The following is an 18,204-nucleotide window of genomic DNA, read 5'->3' as shown; positions in this document are numbered from 1 at the left end:
CCAACTTTTAAGGACATCAATTTTCTTTGTGAATGAATAATATATTGTAAATAAGTAAACATTTTTTCCTAAAATACAGGGGTCATAAGTATTGGAACCCCTATGTTAAATTCCCATAGAGGCAGGCAGATTTTTATTTTTAAAGCCCAGTTGTTTCATGGATCCAGGATACTATGCATCCTGTTCCCTTGGCCTTTGGTGTTAAAATAACCCCACATACCCATCATCACATACCCTTCACCATACCTACAGATTGGTATGGTGTGTTGTTGTTGTTGTTGTTGTTGTTGTTGTTTTCCAGTTAGCCTATTAGCTGGTTTGATTTGCATCGAGCTCAATGAGAATGAAACCAGGTAATAGGCTAACTGAAGGGAAAAAAACACATGCCAATCTCTAGGGATTGCTCCCATGCTAACTTTAATGGAAGTACCTCATCAATCTCCTGTATCTTTCGCCTGTCTTTACTTAACACAACCTGTATGGCATTGTGTACTTTTAAGTGTGTGGGCTGGTTTACATTGCCAATTGTATTTCCTGGAGGAGAAAGCTAACAACACTCAGAGCATGGTGTTTGACTTCACATAGCCTATTGTGCCAATTGTCTGGGTCTACAGCAAACAGCTTTTGCAGTAAATAGCCTACTAATAAATAGCCTACTACTACTGACCTGACAATAACAAACTGATTGATTAAAACACAGGTGTGTGTGTGTGTGTGTGTGTGTGTGTGTGTGTGTGTGTGTGTGTGTGTGTGTGTGTGTGTGTGTGTGTGTGTGTGTGTGTGTGTGTGTGTGTGTGTGTGTGTGTGTGTGCTTCCTTTCATTGCCACCCCTGAGCAGAAGTCTGAGTATGGAATGCCCCTACCTCCCTATTTCTCTCCCTATATAGACTAAAAATACTTTCCTAAAAATTGCAGGCTAGGCTATGAAGAGGTTGTAGCTGGATTTCCTCATAGCAGGTTGGATGGACAGATTGTTAGTTTAGAACAAAGAGGAAGTTTGTGTTTACAGTGGTATCGCAATGCAGGCTGCCAGGCTCCCTCCGACGTGGGAGTGAAGTGGCGCTTAAACGTCCGCGAGAAATCCGCTGGCGCTACTGAGCGCGCGGGGAGTCAAGGCACGCGACGCCAAACTTTATAGACCTACCTGACAACAACGGCCAAGTCGTAACCCCGCATAGCCTACTCATTCACGCCCTCCAGCTCCAGGCCCAGCATCATTCCACTGCACAGCTCCACCGCACAGACCGCAATGCAGACTTGCCTCTATACACACGTGCATTCTTATGGCACCAACCATCAGGTAGGCCTAAAACAGACAATATTCATTTACGCTCAATGTAATATGTTCAATTGTTTCATTACTATGTTGTTGTTGTTGTTGTTTTTAAGCGAGACGAGACTGTCGATTCCTTTGAAAATGATGCCATTCTTGAATTCATCACAGGTAAGTTTATTGTGAGCTAGTGAATAATACTGTATATCTCCACCGGCTCATAATCTGCATTGAAAACACCCAAGACCTGCTTTCAAGTGACAGAATATTTCTTCCTTTCTTTCTGTTATGTCGTAACATTTTGTAAATAACCTATCCTAAATATAGCCTAGGTCTACACTAAAACATTTCGGATTAAAGAGGCACTGGGCCTACCACACATTAGTTTTCAGGACAGGCTGGTAATGTGATGAGACATATCTGCTGGTGATGATATCACAAAAAATACAGCCTATACTGTATTCAAAATGTAAAGAAAAACAAAATGTTACAGAAATAAAATGTAAAAAGTGCCATGTTATGGATTTGTTTAGAACATACCAAGTGGATGCCTAGGATCTCAATGGATGCATCAGATCTTATCAGTCTGGATGCTGATGTGCAGCCAACAGACCTGGTTGATAGCCTGGAACTGAACAGACAGGTAAGGACGGTCCGAACTTCAGAGAAACTGAAAAGGGATTTCGCAAGAGTGGATTTTCTGTGTCACTTTTGTTTTGTTTTTTATTATATGACATTAAGAAAACTTTTGGTCAAGAACAAAGAGGAAACAGGGTCCTGAGAATCATCCTGAAGGCATGTGAAAGCATCTGTCTGTGTGTGTACATGCTGCAAGTTACCCCTCCTTCCTCTTTTTACCCTGGTTAGTTGACCTCATTGGTTTAGAATGACTACAGGACAAAAGAGACATTTTATGGAAATGCCAACATTACAGTAGTTTTTGTTTCTTCAACTAGATGCGTTGTCCATATGTACTATTAGCCTTATATCTGACCATTACAGTTTACAGTGTTTACTTTATGAATTCTTATTTGAAAAGGAATTCCCACTGGTGTGTTGCACAAAGTGTTTCGAAATGCAGGCATGAAGTTCTATGTGTAAGCAAATATGCCCAAGTCAAGTATAGGGAACCAGTATGCTTAATTTGACTAGAAATTGGCTGTTCTTTTTCTTTTTCTGCCCACACTATGGGAACTACCAACTTTAGCAAACACTGTTGGCATCATTTTGTGATATTGAACTGACAGTCTTTGTAATTGGGAATGCAACACATATGATACAATGGCACATGGTTATTGATGGAGTACTTTCTAATGCAAAAAAAAACCCAGAATGCATTGACTATTGCTGCACCCTTCCATGGAATTGAATGTGATTTAGTCTTGTTGTATGAAAATCTCCAATGTATATGTCTCACTGAGTAAATCAATGTCATCTTCCACAGTTACACACCACTTTGCAGAGGAAACAGGATGAGATATCTGCACTGAGGGAGAAGAATTCACAACTAAAAGAGCTGGCCAGGCAGGCAGAGCATCTGGCTCATCTACTAGATGTAAGACAAATACAGCATAATACAAAGTTATAGTACACACTATCACAAAGTTAAAGGGACACTTCACCAATTAGCATTAAGCTTTGTATCTTTAGAAAACCAGTCATGTTTTTGAATGGTCGTACATCATTCCCTCAGTTTGCCTTGAGATGGGAGAAATACGGATTTCAATGAAACCATGAATAGGACTTCCTGCTTTCAATGATGTAAAATGATGATTTTTACATCATTGAAAGCAGGAAGTCCAACATTGAAATCCGTATTTCTCCCATCGCAAGGCAAACTGAGGGAATGATGCACGGCCATTCAAAAATATGACTGGTTTTCTAAAGATACAAAGCTTAATGCTAATCGGTGAAGTGTCCCTTTAAGATATTAATTATATGAGCTTCTGTGGAAATCTGATGTTTCATCACGGCTGATAGTGTTTGTGTTTGTTTTTTTGTTTTGCTGTGTATGTATGTGTGTGTGTGTGTGTGTGTGTGTGTGTGTGTGTGTGTGCGTATGCTACAGACCATGACACCATCAACAGAGGAAACCAAACAAGCCGCTGCATGCTCACCGTCATCATATGGGTTGGGTTGCTCACCAACAGAGCAGCATTTACGCAGCTTGGATAAGCACCAGTGGGTGTGCACCGCAACATATGACTCACAGGACACGGAGGTCTTCTCATCGGCGCCAACACAGACAGACCAAACACCTGAATGCCTAAAACCTGGACCGGCAAGCCCGCGTACTGGAGTGAAAAGATGTCTGTGGCCCAGTCAGGATGATACTGGATCAGCCGGTGAACATTCCAGCTCCGCAGAAGATGCTGTAACGTTTCAGAGAGATGCCAAACGGAGGAGAGATGACCAAGAGCTACTCCAAGCTCAGCTGCAGCAGTACCTTGAGGACATTGAATGGGACCTCCGGCAGGAAGATTCAGTAGTCAGCCGAGAGGACCAGGCAGAGGGACAAAAATCTGACCCGATCAATATTTGCGGAAGTTTCCAAGGACTCCAAATAGTGAGAACTACTGAAACAGACTCATCAGACAGGGGAGAGCCTATGTGCTTTAAGACCTCAATCAGAGAACACTGCACCATCAGAACTCGTGTGTTCCCTCACGGAAAGAGCTTCACGTCTCCCACACCAACAGGAGGCTACAGGTTTCTATGGATACCCACAGATAAATCATGAAAGGAGAAATAAAAATCACAACATGTTTAACCTAAATATATGGATAGCATAAAGCATAGGTACTTCTGCGTTGTTATGTATTAAGGAGGTTTGATCCCATGTCTATTCTCTATGTAAAAAGAAAACTGACCTTGATTCCGATTATATTTCACAAACTTGAAGACCAAGTCACCTTACGGATAGAAGAAAAAAAAGTATTTTTGTTGACTCTCTACTCGTCACAGATTAGTCAAGGCTGTGGTAAATACTGTGACAAATTCCTGCTGTCTTCTGCTCAGCAGCTGCCATTTCAGTCAACATTTTCCTGCATTCTCCCACTACTGACCTTACCTCATCCAAAGGACAAAAATATGACAAGGAGTCAAATCCAGTGTTTTTATTACAATGTGTTACAATCTGTCAATAAATAATTTAATCTTAGATTTTGTTCTAAATTATGTATTCCATATTTACAAAATCACTCCGCTTTGTAATGAAAAGCCAAAAGCATTGTTTTTCCCCAACAGAAGGGATGAAGACTGTCACAGCGCTCTTCAGTAGGTAGAGACATGGGCAGAACCAAGATGATTTTCTGCTGATTAGAACGATACAGGGGTGAAGTGTCATCAAAAACGCTGAAAACAGAAGCACATAAATACAAATAAGGATAGTAATAGACATGCTTCATTAAAATGCAACTGCCTACATGTTAGCAGCTGGCTCTCCTTTAATGCTATATTACATAGAAATAATATAAATACACACATACAAGCATTAGTGATCAGTATCGTATAACGCTGTAGCCTGGGTCTGTCACGCTTGAGTAGAGAACATCATCTGAGAACATTAATAAGAAACTTAATCAGCAGTAACATAAAGGTTGGACTCATATATTCAAAGCACAAGTGAAGTAGAAAACGTAAGACAATGATACCATACCTGATGCATTACTGTCTGGAACGGGTGGCATCCTTCTGTTCCATGAAATAAATAAACAAATAATGAGGACACATGACCATGTTTATACAGAAAAGAGCTCATAACTGCCCACTGCTTCCTGTTCTCACTATAGTAAACCGTGCATGCTAGTAAAGGAAGTGCGTATTTGTGTGTGTGTGTGTGTGTTTGGGAGTTTGTGAAGCTAAAACCTGATTAATACTGGTTAGAGACATAAATAATAGACCATGTTTTTGGTTGTTTTATAAATAATAGACCATGTTTTTCTCTGATCTCTAAAACCCACATGTAGTAAGTGGTCAGTTCATTTTTCCGGTGCCATGGTCTGAAAGTCTGAGAGACGTTGAGGGCAGCAGTGGCATGTGTTCGCCATCTGTCCTCTCACCTGGTGATTGGAGGGGGTTGGCGTGGCGGAGGGGCTCTCTGGTTGCTGTAGAAGTTCTCATATAGTACAGGTGCTGAGTGTAGAACAGAAGCATTCATGTAGTCACTGAGCACATTGAATTGTCACACTTTAAAATGTACTAACCCATGCATTTCAAAACCACATGTTGCACCATGTGGAGAAATTGCACCTCGTGCAGAGAGCAACGGCCTTCTGAACAAAGACAGCTAATGAAACCACGTTTACAGAAGCAGAAGTCACAGTTAATCCTAGCATAGTACACAAATGAAGGCTTTTAAAGTTCTGTAGTTAAGGTTAAGGACTTTTTTGAGGGGGTTTTGTTGCATTTCCGGGGGAACAGGAGGCACAGTAACACAAAGGATAAAGAAAAACGGTGTGACCTAAAACCTAGTCACAGTTAATCAAAATGGCAAGTAGAACACATAAAAGGGCACATAAGGATTTAAAAAAAGACTGCAATAACTAGCCTATATTGTGCAATTCTGTAAGAGCTCATGTCTACCTGGTGGTTTGTCTCCAGTTCTCCTGAGGTTGATGAAGTGCTCAATGTCCTCCTGGATGTTACATTGTTCCAGTGACTTTCTTACCTCCTCATACAACTAAATCATACAACAAAGAAACAGGTTCACTCAAAGATGACTTCTCAGCCATCTCTACTCGTTATAACATGTGGCCAAGACATACTACATGGTGAATGTGACACTTTGTTTACATTCTGGTGATTCCGGTTTGGCTCTAATTTTCAGAATGCTGACACACACCATCTGCATTTGCTTTCCTTATTAGGCCATATGCTGTCTTGATAGCTGGGTCTATGGAACAGTGATTCACATTTAAAACAGAAAATATATGTTTAAACTAATGACCTCATCTAACAGAAAAAATAAATACCATCTGGTGATATACATCTATATATGACATATTACTTTTCTCTTGTAATGTCCACATTATCTTACAGTGTTTCCACCTATGTCAACAGAACCTAGGGTCGAACAAGGTCTGTATGAAACACATAGGAAACATATTTGCTATGTAAATCTCTGTCACACATACTACATAACATGTAAATATGGATTTTATAGTGAGAGCCGCAGACAGCAGAGAGCTACAAATTAAATGTTTGACAGACAAACCTCATCACTTGTGACACACTGCTGAGAGAGCTGATTGAGATGTGTCCACACCATGTTCCTGGCAGTGCTGATCCGCTCTACTTCCTGGTTCTCAAAGAACTATGGATGGGAAGCCATAAAACGCACAAGCCAAGATTGTTATATAGCTGATGCAGTTCAAAGTGCACAAGTAGGTGTAGAGCGCATCTGTCAGAAAAGCACCCGATTTATGATCTATGCATACAACGATACAAGCATATGTTACACCAGTGAAATGCAAGGATTATGTTTTCCAGGGTCTGCTACGTTTTTCAAGTCAAGGGCCCTTAGCACATATTGCATAAAATTGGGCTGATTATTAACCTGGGCTATAAATAATGTGTTGGACAGTGTAAAGCACATGCATATCAGATAAAATGATAATTATTGACAAATGTATATATCTATATCATAGACCTCGTGTTGAACATCCCTGTTTTATAGTATTACCAAAGATTCTAGAACAGAGCAAGATGGATCAGTTGTGTCAAAAGAATGAAGTACACGACAGGGCGCCATTTTGGTAAGCTCAGCAACATTTCAGACACAGTTCCAATCATATAAACCCACATCAACAGCTGTTTTTGCCGTTGCCAGCTGTTTTTTGTTTTGTTTTGTTACTCGGTAATGATCTGGCCGTGTGAAAGGCACGATTTATTACTTTTCGGCTTACCAAAATGGCGCCCATGGAGCGTTAGAATGTACTTCAACATATCCAACGTATTCTCCGGCCAGTGATCCATCTTGCTCTGTTCTAGAATCTTTGGTATTACTGTTAAATCTTAAAATCTCTAACCTCACATGCTTTGACATGCTCGTTTTGCCATTCGTCTCTGAGCTTCGCCAGCGAGCACACGTTGCCATTGTACATGTTGTCTACAAGTCACAGGAAAAATAATACTTAATTTATATTGTTGACACAATTCACAAAATTTTACTGTTAACTAAATACACATGTAAACTCAGTAGCTAAACTTGTAAGCTCTCACCTGCTTCCTCAGCTGAATTCTTGGCTTGTTGTGCTTTTGAATACAGCTGAAATGCGGACACATATTACAACAAATTAACACACAGTAAATTACTTACTCAGTATTTCAAGGACAATGATAACACCAGGGAAGCTTGCTGGAAATGCCAACTGCATTCATTAGTGTGAAAATAAGCATACTCTGTATCATAAATATGATGTGAATATAGCTGAATTATTGTGGCAAGAGTTGGCCTACACTGCCTTCCTGAAAAAAAAAAAAAAAAAAAAACTTCCGACCAGACCCCATCCACTAAGAATAATTTCCATATAAAGCAGGTCAATAAGCTGTTTATAAAATAACAGGTGATCATCTTTTCCATGACTACAGTTGTTGGTGCAGTTTGGTGCGAGTGTGTGTAACACCTTCTCCTGCTGTTTGGCACTGCTTGTGGTGGCACTTCTGTTCATGTTTTGCTCAGCCTCCTCTTTGTCTCGGCACTTCTGCTCATAAGTCTTCTTGGACTGCTCATTTGAGACAGGAGGTTGAAATATGCAAACAGAAAAGGGTTATTATTATACACATATTATCATGTCTGTGTTATTCTGTAAACATTGGAATCAAATGGGAACAAAACCACATTGTGCGACACTGTACATCATTGTATTTCTCAATAATAGTTTGGCTCTGGCTTATGCAGATCTTCCTCCACAATTTTGCATGTTTCTGAAATTGCTTTGTCACTTTACTGATGTCACAAGTGAATTCACATCATCGCGTGTATGTCATTGTGTGAGATGAGACATCTTCTCTATTATGAGCAGTTCCATGGAAACCGCAGAGCACACAAATGCACTGCATGCGTGCACTTACTGTTCTCCGCAGTTCAGTCACATAGGGCAGAAAGAGGAACCCAAAATTCAATTCCTCCACCTTTTCTAAACAGAAGTAAACCTAAGCTTCCCAGAGCTATTTCATTTTCTGAACTTATGTACATGTAAACTGGCATTAAATGGTCTCCAAAGCAACTATGTTGCTGACCGTCATAAGGACAGTTCTCTCTCTTTATTGCTTACTTCCTGTTGGTTAAAAGAGTTTAAAATCCTTACTTCCTCCATTTGAATTGCTTCAGACCATCACTTCCCTTTCCATAAGAGGTTTACGTTAGTTACCATTAGTACTGTGTTAGGCTATGTCAGTTCAGATATATCTTACCTCCATGGTTTTCTTGTATTGTGTGGTCTTCTGCTTATGTAGGCCATCCATCTGATGTTCTAGCTTAAGAAAATACAACACACACTCAACTGCACTGCAATATTCTAGGATGTTTTTTGAAGAACACAACGAAACACTAAACAGTGATGAAAACTAAACTAGACACAATTTTTCAGAGCCATAGTGAAAAGAAGGCAATGGTGTAGCCAACGTGGTTTCAGAATAGTTCATGGTGAGTTGCTTATCTTCAAGCAAGATACCCATCTGGTCACTAAATATGCTACCGTACATTTTTAATGGTCCTCTTGGTCAAGTTTGTGTTGTGGTTTCATGCACTGTGAGACTGGTACCTTTTTTCTGGCTTCTTTCTGTTTCTCTCTGAAATCCTCCAGCTTTTTCGCTTCTTCTCGTATTGTATGAGCCAGCTGAAGATGGGACAAGCCCACATTTTCTGTTTCTATGAAAGATGTTTTGATTCTTTTTGTTTAATTGTTTGAGTTCATGTTAAATGGATAACTTTCAGACTTGTCTGAAAATCAATTCATAAGATCAAAGAGAAACTAGATTACTTACGTAACTTAAAGACATCTAGGGATCGCTTTAGTGTACTGCAAAGACCAAAACACATGCATCTCAGGCCAGTATCAAAATACTGCATTAACATACTTCTAAAACTGTATTACTGTGGTCCATATAATTTGCTTCCAAGAGTCTTCTGATAAAAACACAAATGCAAATTTTGTGTCTTCCCCCATACAGCAAAACAATATAATGGTATATTTCTAGCTATCTAGGTCACTATGTTTTTCCAAATTAACTTGCAATAGGGCACTGTGATATAAAAATGTAAATACACTGAACGCTATCTAACTCAATTCTAATAAGCAATTCTCTGTTATGGCCATGTTGGCAGCCATCTAACCCAGAAAATGCCAAGGGAACTTGAATTCACTTGAATTCCTTAGCTGAACACCCACATTTATATAGATAGTCAATGACAATAGTGTGAAACATTGTCATTGTTAGGGGACTGTAGGACTGTAGGAGGTTTCCCTACTCTCTCAAAATGATGACACAACACAACAAAGTTTTATCACTCACTTATGGTAGGCATAATTGAACGATTTGACTGAAGTTCACTTCCTGCATGCAAAACATACTTGATAGTGATCTGCATTACTTACTTCATTTCATTATGTCCACATACTTTCTTGGATAAACCAAGAAGCTCCTTTGCGTACTTCTCCTCTATTGTGGCTCTAGTAATAAATCAGATATGCAGTACTGTTACTATTACGTATACAAGTGGTTAGACAAACAGATCAGGGTTAACAGAGTTTCAAAAATTATGCCTCACCATGGCCCTGGCCCTGACCCCCTTTGGTACAGTGTATTGCTATTGTCAATAGGTTATTACTCCTATCAAGATAGGTTTCAATTATCCTTTGCTTTAATAATATAAAGTAAAAAAAAAAAAACCCCACACACAATGGATGAATATCAGCGCAAACTTGCTGAATATAGCCTCACAAAATAGAATGTGGATGTTCTTTTGCATTGCATTACATGGAATTGTAACATGAAGGAAGAACAGAAAAGAAAAGTATGCAACAATTTGCATTATGCATATTATTTACAATTTAAATATCAAATTCCAAGGACAATACAATTGTATTGCCCTTAGAGGATGGGAAAGCAAACAGAACATAGTGATAGATCGTCATATAATGCAAAACTATGTACAGCAATAGTAGCAAATATCTTCAGGCCACAATCAATGGGCCAAACAGTCCAGTGGGCTAGAGTTCCTATGGCAACTCGATGCTATTCAGATGCTATACATCAGACGCATGGCTCTCACAGCAAGTGTGTCAAGCAATCAAAGATTGGTTGAGATATAAAGTAACCAAATTTGATTGGTTGTGACAGGTGAACACTTTACAATCTCAAAAAATCGAATTGATGACTTTTGTGAGTTATCACAATCTCAATTTTTTTGAAAAACGAAACAAAATGAATATAGCGGATGGATAGATTCGACTGATGTCCCAAGTTGGCCATGTATCAAGTTCGGTTATGATGCATGAAAGTATTGCAGAGATATAAGCTCATTCCCTATTTGGTGGCTTCGATTGGTTGTGACAGGTACATTTTCAATTATTTTCAATAACTTTTGTGAGGCTTGGTCTAAGTATAATCTGGGCCAAATTTGGTTGTGAGCTGTGAACACATTTTAAGACTGTCAACAAAATCCAATATGTTCCACCAGATCACAAGATATTGCCCCCCTCCCATTATCTCTCTGTGTGACTATGTATTTCTGAAAATAACGTTGTCTAACACTTCACCACTTAGGCTACAGTACTAAGCAGTATATAGCCTTCAGTCTTCAGGCAGTTTGAAAGGACATCTAGATAAAGAGTGTTTTTGGTTATGTACGGACGCACTCCTACTCCCAACTGCGCAAATAAAGAGAACAACCTGTATACACTGAGGGTCATTCATAGCTCACTTCACTATTTTCCACCTGTCCTCATAACCCTGATTAAAGTGGATTTGTTTCCTGGATTAACGATTAGGCCTACAAGCAAATTCGAACTCAAGGGTAAGGTACCACAAGGAAATGCCTTTCAAATAAATTGAGAACAATTAGTGTAGTAATCTGAACACAGGAAGCAATGTAGAATATAGGCCTATCGTATTTCATACCCTACCCTTTCATGAATGTCTTCGCTTAGCAGTTTTTTTCCCTCAGATTAGTGCTAACAGCTAACTATGGTTTATTTACAGCTTTCTGTCAGTCAGTTAATAAGCATTGTCCCTATCAAATAGAGATAATGATAGCTAATGAGCCACAAAACATCTTATGATCTGATTCTCAGTGGATAGCTACACCACCACCACCACCACCATACCACCATCCTAACGCCACTTCCTGATATGTAGCCTATCAGTTTTTAATTCCTCAATTTAGGCATGTGAGAAGGTGGAACTTCAAACATGATGGATAATTCTAAGGAGGTGTGAGCATAGTGAAAGACATACCCAAAAAGTGAAAGGCAAATAAATGAATGGGAATATGGAGGTGGGGGGGTGTTGAGGGGCACACCTTGCTTTCAAGAAGTCTTCAATCTCTTTGCAAGTCCTCCTGCCATCATTTAGATGTTGAATGATGTTGTCATAGCCACCAGTGCAGGTGATGTCAGTGTTCTTGTGAATGTGAGAGAAAACATGTGACAGTCAGGAAGATTGCCAAACCACATTCTGAAGGTGGCCACTGACATCAGTAGCCTACAATGCGGAGAAAAGTCTTCCTATTACAGTCTGATTAGGCTACAACAGCATTTGCACTACCTTGAATTAGTAGCCTATAGGCTACTGTACATAGCTTGATATGTCACTTTCATTTGTGAAAGGATTAGGACTTGGCACCATCATGTAGCCTACCTTCTCGGAAATAGAAGTTATAGGCTATTGTGGTCGGAATAATATTTAACAAATTACATAAAATGCTTACATTGATAACATTTCAGTAATTTCAGCAAGAGAGCATGCCCTATATTCTATGACAGATAGCCTACACTCAGTGTGAAATAATGATCTTCCACAGCCGTTTAGAATCCCTGTAATTTTTAGTCTCGGGCGTGTAATTTGCTCTGAAACCACATCAACGCATTGGTGCCAAAAATAAAGCTTCTGTTTTGTTTTTAAAAAATACCGCCTAACTCATGCACGCATTCAATGCCTGAGCCTAACTCATTCAGACCAATACAGCAGGCAATTAAGTGACCGGATATATCAATTAACAATGGTAATCACGAGTATGGGTTTCTTTTGTTTAATAATCCAGCGGATATGGACATATTTACCGGTTGTAGTCATAGACTGTATAAATAAGGATTATAGCATGTGAAGCGCACGCGATTTGTGTGCTTTGGAGTTATGACAGACTGACCACTAGTTTCGCACAGAGGCGATGTTTCCTCATATGAACTCTGGTGGACCAGGCAGTCTTTTCAATATTGTGAAATACAAGGACAATATTAAACTTATCAAAGGTAGCCTACACTGTGGATTCCTATATCGTAGACTATCATGAAAGTGCAAAGCAACTTGGCAGATGTGGCGAAAGAACAAACTCGACCCAACATCTGTGATAAACTAGGGTGTGCAATAAAAATTTCCGACATAGCCTAAGTCTTCAGACCCATCTAAATGTCAACCTACAGCGCAGGACTTACCCAAAAGTTGTCTTTGAAATGAAGTTCTCTCATTCTAGCCTACACGGTGACCGTTCCTTCTTTGCGTTTCAATAACAGAACACGCTGTGTCAAATAGGTGACTGATGATTCTCACACTGCTGTGTTTCTCTTATGAAGGCGACATCATCACATGGTGTGGGTTGCAGGGTCCTAAAGACCTTCATAGCAATGTGGGCGTGTGTTGATCTGCATTTACAATAACATGGATCAACCTGAATGGTCATATTGAAGTTGTTAGGCTTTGCCTATAATAAAACTATTCATTTACAATGATTGATTCCACAAGGAAACTTAGACCAACTGAATCAAATGAGAAACTAGACTAGGCTATATGGCCGAAATATAAAAGGGGATTTAATGGTTCGGACCAACCAATTCTGTAATAAAAGGGTTATATGAATGCTGACGTCTTCGCTTTGTGTTGGTGTTATGTCGCTTAAAATTGCATTCTTGCCCACCCTTCAAGAATTTGGCATATACTGTTGCATGCTTGCAGACAGCAGGCCAGTATAAACAGAATTCAGTGTCTGGAAATAGCACTTTCCAAGACAGAAGAATTTCAGACTTTATTCTTGTACATATCTGAAGCAGGCCACATAGGCCTATTGGTAGTCAGAAAGTGAGTAACCATTTGTTACTATATATGGCATTACAGGTCACTCCAACACCATGCCCTTTACAGAACCCGGAGAACTGTTATTAATCAGTGACATGAAGTGTGTAAACCTTGCTTAAGTGTGTGTGTGTGTGTGTGTGTGTGTGTGTGAACATAGCCTGCATGAACAGGTAGTGGCTTAGCCTACTTCTGCTCTGTAAGTTTCTGATTATATTTCATTAAACTATTGTAAAAAGTGGACATCCCGTCTCATTCACAATGTTGAGACATCACTCACCTCATGTCCACCCTGTGCACCATAGCGTTACTCAAGTCTTCCACTGACTATATCAGTCACATTGTGAACAAACTTATTGTCATGATTTTCATGCTCTTCTCCTAGAGATGATGTCAGTGCATGTCGTCATCTATAAAAACTCATTTTCACAAACTTTCAAGGAAAAAACTGCAAATTTCAAAATTTCTCAAAACAAGAGCATGCCGTTCTCCAAATCGTACAACCCTATGCAACACAAAACATTTGGATGTAGCACCACCTAGAGTTGCAAAGCAGTAACACTTAAGAATAGGGCTTTTGTAAAGGACTTCTTTTTTGCAGTGCAATATGTAATTTGCCATTTTACATACAAATATATGACACAAGACACATGAAAATGTATTACACAATTCAAAACAAAATATGATGTAGACTCTCAATAGAAACCACAAATCACATGAACTCGGTAAAACCTCTATTGGTTTTATTGGTTCTAACCCAACCCAATGAAACCCTATGAAGCCCACCCCAAATCTACCATACAGGTACTTTTAACGATTAACAATCATGATATACAATGAAAGTTGCAACAAACAGCTTGAATAAACAAAACACTGAGCTAAAAATATACACAATGTGGTCCTGGTCATTATTTAAAAATGGGTCTTCGTTTATAAAAAACATATGAAACCATAATGGAAAAAAGTTTTTTTTAAGGAGTTATAAAAGGAACATTATGCCAGGCATCTGAAGTAAGCAGACATCTTATGTCCTCCTCACAGCATCGTCAATCTCAGAGATTTGCTCTTTCAGCTGGCTCCACTGTTCTGGATTCAGGGAAATGCCTAGATGCAAGGAGAGAAGAGAAGAGAAGAGAGGAGAAGAGAAGAGAAGAGAAGAGAAGAAGTGACTTGACTATCAACTGCCAAAACTACATTCAAGCTACTAACAAGATGCTAGTAGTACTACATACAAAATCAGCAACGGCTTTTGTCTTCTAAAACTGTCACATGATAATGTCCATAACATATAACTCCTGGAAGATTTCCCAAAAAGGCCTCGAAGTATGTGAACCAAAGTAATTGATGTTTTTGTTTTCAAAGATATATGCCACACTGGCTGAAATAAGTGTGCTGGGAAATGGCTCTCCACTGTCAGATGATACGCTGCCGAGAGCTCATTTGTGTACATGCGCTAGCTACTGCCAAGAGAAGCTCCTCGTAATGTATCTGCTAATGCCTACTCTGGGAGCTCTATGCACCAACGGCTTTCATGAACCACCGAGGATCCAGAATCCTTGATTACCAAAATGCAGAGTACTCATGCAAGCAGGTACTGTATGCTTATCTCTTTGGATACTTACTTATTGGTTGATACAGCTACTCAAAATGGTACTTGCTAATACTGGAACCCCGAAAGAGCCCAAGGGACAGTTTTTCTCACAAGTACTTCAATTAGATTTTAATTATTTTTTCCCTTTAAAAAAGACATGTTAATATACCACACAAGGTGACCTGTGACGACTTATTCTTAATAAGGAAAAGAGTAAAAAATATGGTTATTTCTGCACAGCTGTTAACCCTGAAGCCATCACATGCATGTTAGCTGCCATGGAAACACCCAGAATATTAATTTACCTTTCCTCCCAGGTTTCATCTCTCCCTCCTGGTCTATCCAGTACTCACGGATGTCGATCAAAACTTTGCCTTTGAAGTTCCGAACACTCACATACCTCATCTTTCCAATCTACTTGATAGAACAAGACACAAAAAAAAGGAATTAGGCTAGAATATAGGACCTATATGACTGGTGACTGGGAAACCTGGTGATATAAATGCACTCTTACCTGAAACATGTTGTCATCTTTGTTACTGCTGCTGCTGCTTTTGGATGCACCGCCCACTCTGGAGCTCTCCCCACCCTTCTGCTTCTTCGCCGGCTTCTCTGGAGTCACTGCCCTCTTCCTCTTAGCCTTTGACACACAGACATCACACGTAAATTCCCAACATTTAGCCCTCAATGTTAGAAGGTTTCATCACTGAATCAATAAAGACAGTTGTTGTGTTTTTTTTTTAATGGAGGGAGATGTCCTCCACACCCACCAATCCGTGTACGCACATCTTGGCTGTATTTGCAACTCAATTTCAGTAAAGGTACTAGAAACACACCTGCCTGGCAGTTCTGCTTCAGCCTATAATCCATTATTCTCTTACGTAGAGCTTGTTTACCAATTATCAATTGTTCAACAGCCCTAGAGGAATGAGGAGAAATGTGATCTTGCACGAAAGTGGATAGTATTGAGTGGACTGGTGCCTGTTGCACAGCTTACTACATGCTAATTACCGGAGAAATCAATAACACAACACAGGAATAATGATCTGAAATTATGTTGCTAAGAGTACAGGCAGTATGCCTGCAATGAGAGTCACCCCAAATAGAATCAAGTCTAGAATCAAGTCAATAACACTAACAGCTACATCAGTGGTTCAGCAATAGATACCTGCAAATTGGCTCAGAGTGGCTGGGAGTTAATTGCTCCACAGATCAGCAAGGTTTACATTCTTTTGTGAAATCCCATGCTGTCGTGGTATAATGGTGAGATTTCTCCTCCTGTTAACATTTTAGATCACTTATGTGTGTGTCTGGCTGACACTATAGAAACAGGCATTATGCCGATCCTCAAGCAAGCATCTTTCATTTTTGTATGGCTCTGGTGGAAAGGCCTTTCAGTCAAACCATCTTGCCAAGTAGTACTTGAGAACGAGTTTAACTCTATGGTCAGGAACCTCTCACATATCACACCACATTTATTTAACAGGTCTTGACTCAAAGTGAATGTTACAAAAAGCACATCTAAAGGTTGTTCAGGTTGAGGGTGTTTTAAAATTGATTAAATAGGGGAAACAGAACTACTGTATACAGTAGGCACACACACAACACGTAGGTAGTCTGAGTCAAATACCTTAGTGTCAACTTCACTATCAGAGTCACTGCCAGAGGATGAAGACAACAATTCCTTTGACTTGGGCATTCTGTTCCTGCATGGTAAACAACCAAAAAAGATGTTAGACATAAAACTGCAAAACTCATGCAAAGCTCACATTTCTTGCATGTCCATTGTTGTTGTACGCATCAGAGAAACACAGCATGATTAAAAGTATCTCGCTTGGAAAATAAGAAGCGCCATGCAATAATAGCATTAGATTAGTTATTAGCGTTATGCATGAGATAAACGAGGTAGGCTACTGGTGGCTAGGGAAGAGATATGGCGCTATCATTCCATATTATGGCGGTAAGTCAATATGTAACATGTTACAAAGTTGCAAGGTAAGAATAGTGAAAACAGCTAACCAGACCGATTTCAGAAACAGGTCAGACTCAGATCATTATCACCATCAGGTGGAGTGACACATTATACGCGGGTCCCAGCGCGCACATCGCTGAAATGTACTGTTGACCAATGAGTTACATAGCCTACTCTAATTCATAAATTATCAATCGCATTTTGCTCAGGCCATTATTTCCTGTGCTACTTGCCATTGCTACTCTAAATGCCAAATTAACTGACCACGTCTAAGGAATTCACTAGCAAAACACAAGAAATGTTGCCCTTGCATTAAACCACCACTCTCTGTGCTATGGGGATGCTAACCAGCTAAGTTGTGAGTAAATGGAGATGTTAGCGACATGCTAACAAGGCCCTGAAAAATACGAATGCTGCACAAAACTATATTAAAACATATTATTGTCGTCGCTTTATGTGCATCAGCACGTATAACTATGCAAAACTCGAATTTCCTGCTTAACTCATGGTGGCTACTTACGTGCTGCTGTAAGTAAATGTTACTGGCAGGAGCTCCTCGCGAGCGGGCAAAGTATTTCTAGGAGGGTAGTCACGAGCTTACTGAATGTGCGCGCGGAGCCTGCCTGATAGCAAAGGTGGTTATGTCTCGCAAGTACTTCACAGTTTCAATGGCACTCTTGCAAAGTGAAACAAAGTAGCCTGCATAACTAACAGGCAAGTTAGTAAACCAAATGGCAACACTTGAATTCTAAACAGTAGGCCTACAGCAATGGGGACCTGGAAATGTTAGATATATAGGCTATATTATGGGTCCCCAGAATACAGAAACTGATCATTGCTAAATGGCCAATTGTTGTAGCCTAGAAATCTAGACCAGGCTACAGTTGTTGGACAATTTGCATAAATTAGCATTATCAACATATCAGAAGCTTTTAAAGCCATTATTTTTTTTACAATACTGGATTGGTTTCAGGAGTTAAAGATGTTGAATCCATTTCTGACATTTTCAATGATTTTGGATTGGTTTAATCTGGGGCGATTTTCGATAGGCCTACATGTTACATTTCAGTTATTATT

At 39.6% G+C, this 18,204-nt stretch overlaps 3 protein-coding genes across 4 annotated transcripts; 1 reads left to right on the top strand and 2 right to left on the bottom strand.

Moving 5' to 3' along the window:
- Positions 1 to 1,051: 1,051 nt before the first annotated feature.
- mcidas (multiciliate differentiation and DNA synthesis associated cell cycle protein) lies at positions 1,052 to 4,381 on the top strand. Its single transcript, XM_062553764.1, has 5 exons — positions 1,052 to 1,300; positions 1,390 to 1,444; positions 1,807 to 1,916; positions 2,718 to 2,828; positions 3,342 to 4,381. Exons 1-5 carry the CDS (start codon positions 1,250 to 1,252, stop codon positions 4,011 to 4,013), a joined length of 999 nt encoding a protein of 332 aa, XP_062409748.1. The 5' UTR covers positions 1,052 to 1,249; the 3' UTR covers positions 4,014 to 4,381.
- On the bottom strand, positions 4,375 to 13,060 carry pstpip2 (proline-serine-threonine phosphatase interacting protein 2). 2 transcript variants are annotated; one of them, XM_062553762.1, is made up of 15 exons: positions 12,931 to 13,060; positions 11,799 to 11,899; positions 9,874 to 9,948; positions 9,263 to 9,297; positions 9,040 to 9,146; positions 8,690 to 8,752; positions 7,900 to 7,998; positions 7,496 to 7,541; positions 7,303 to 7,382; positions 6,489 to 6,587; positions 5,858 to 5,954; positions 5,335 to 5,407; positions 4,932 to 4,966; positions 4,762 to 4,829; positions 4,375 to 4,627 (listed from the first exon to the last, which is right to left on the bottom strand). In XM_062553762.1, the coding sequence occupies exons 1-14, from the start codon at positions 12,961 to 12,963 to the stop codon at positions 4,774 to 4,776; spliced, it is 999 nt and encodes a 332-aa protein (XP_062409746.1). In that variant the 5' UTR covers positions 12,964 to 13,060; the 3' UTR covers positions 4,375 to 4,627; positions 4,762 to 4,773. The 2 variants fall into 2 exon arrangements, with proteins under 2 accessions (XP_062409746.1, XP_062409747.1); XM_062553763.1 differs by having other exon boundaries at positions 9,040 to 9,140; positions 12,931 to 12,989.
- Positions 13,061 to 14,285: 1,225 nt separating this feature from the next.
- sub1a (SUB1 regulator of transcription a) lies at positions 14,286 to 17,799 on the bottom strand. The gene is made up of 5 exons (XM_062555038.1): positions 17,648 to 17,799; positions 16,786 to 16,861; positions 15,670 to 15,795; positions 15,461 to 15,569; positions 14,286 to 14,668 (listed from the first exon to the last, which is right to left on the bottom strand). Exons 2-5 carry the CDS (start codon positions 16,852 to 16,854, stop codon positions 14,589 to 14,591), a joined length of 384 nt encoding a protein of 127 aa, XP_062411022.1. The 5' UTR covers positions 16,855 to 16,861; positions 17,648 to 17,799; the 3' UTR covers positions 14,286 to 14,588.
- Positions 17,800 to 18,204: the final 405 nt, after the last annotated feature.

This window comes from Sardina pilchardus, chromosome 14 (assembly GCF_963854185.1).
Source record: "Sardina pilchardus chromosome 14, fSarPil1.1, whole genome shotgun sequence".
In the NCBI taxonomy this organism is placed as follows: domain Eukaryota; kingdom Metazoa; phylum Chordata; class Actinopteri; order Clupeiformes; family Clupeidae; genus Sardina; species Sardina pilchardus.
The sequence above is the reverse complement of the archived record's forward strand: the minus strand, read 5'-3'. Positions and strand labels throughout refer to the sequence as shown.

Excerpts from the sequence above, each read along its gene's own strand:
- mcidas (XM_062553764.1), top strand. The coding sequence starts at position 1,250 with ATGCAGACTTGCCTCTATACACACGTGCATTCTTATGGCACCAACCAT. Across the intron at positions 1,301-1,389 it reads CTTATGGCACCAACCATCAG|CGAGACGAGACTGTCGATTC; the intron begins GTAGGCCTAAAA and ends GTTGTTTTTAAG. Across the intron at positions 1,917-2,717 it reads GCCTGGAACTGAACAGACAG|TTACACACCACTTTGCAGAG; the intron begins GTAAGGACGGTC and ends CATCTTCCACAG.
- sub1a (XM_062555038.1), bottom strand. The coding sequence starts at position 16,854 with ATGCCCAAGTCAAAGGAATTGTTGTCTTCATCCTCTGGCAGTGACTCT. Across the intron at positions 15,796-16,785 it reads ATAGTGAAGTTGACACTAAG|GCTAAGAGGAAGAGGGCAGT; the intron begins GTATTTGACTCA and ends TGTGTGTCAAAG. Across the intron at positions 14,669-15,460 it reads GATGAAACCTGGGAGGAAAG|GCATTTCCCTGAATCCAGAA; the intron begins GTAAATTAATAT and ends CCTTGCATCTAG.
- pstpip2 (XM_062553762.1), bottom strand. The coding sequence starts at position 12,963 with ATGAGAGAACTTCATTTCAAAGACAACTTTTGG. Across the intron at positions 9,949-11,798 it reads GAAGACTTCTTGAAAGCAAG|AGCCACAATAGAGGAGAAGT; the intron begins GTGTGCCCCTCA and ends ATTTATTACTAG. Across the intron at positions 7,383-7,495 it reads GAATTCAGCTGAGGAAGCAG|ACAACATGTACAATGGCAAC; the intron begins GTGAGAGCTTAC and ends TGTGACTTGTAG.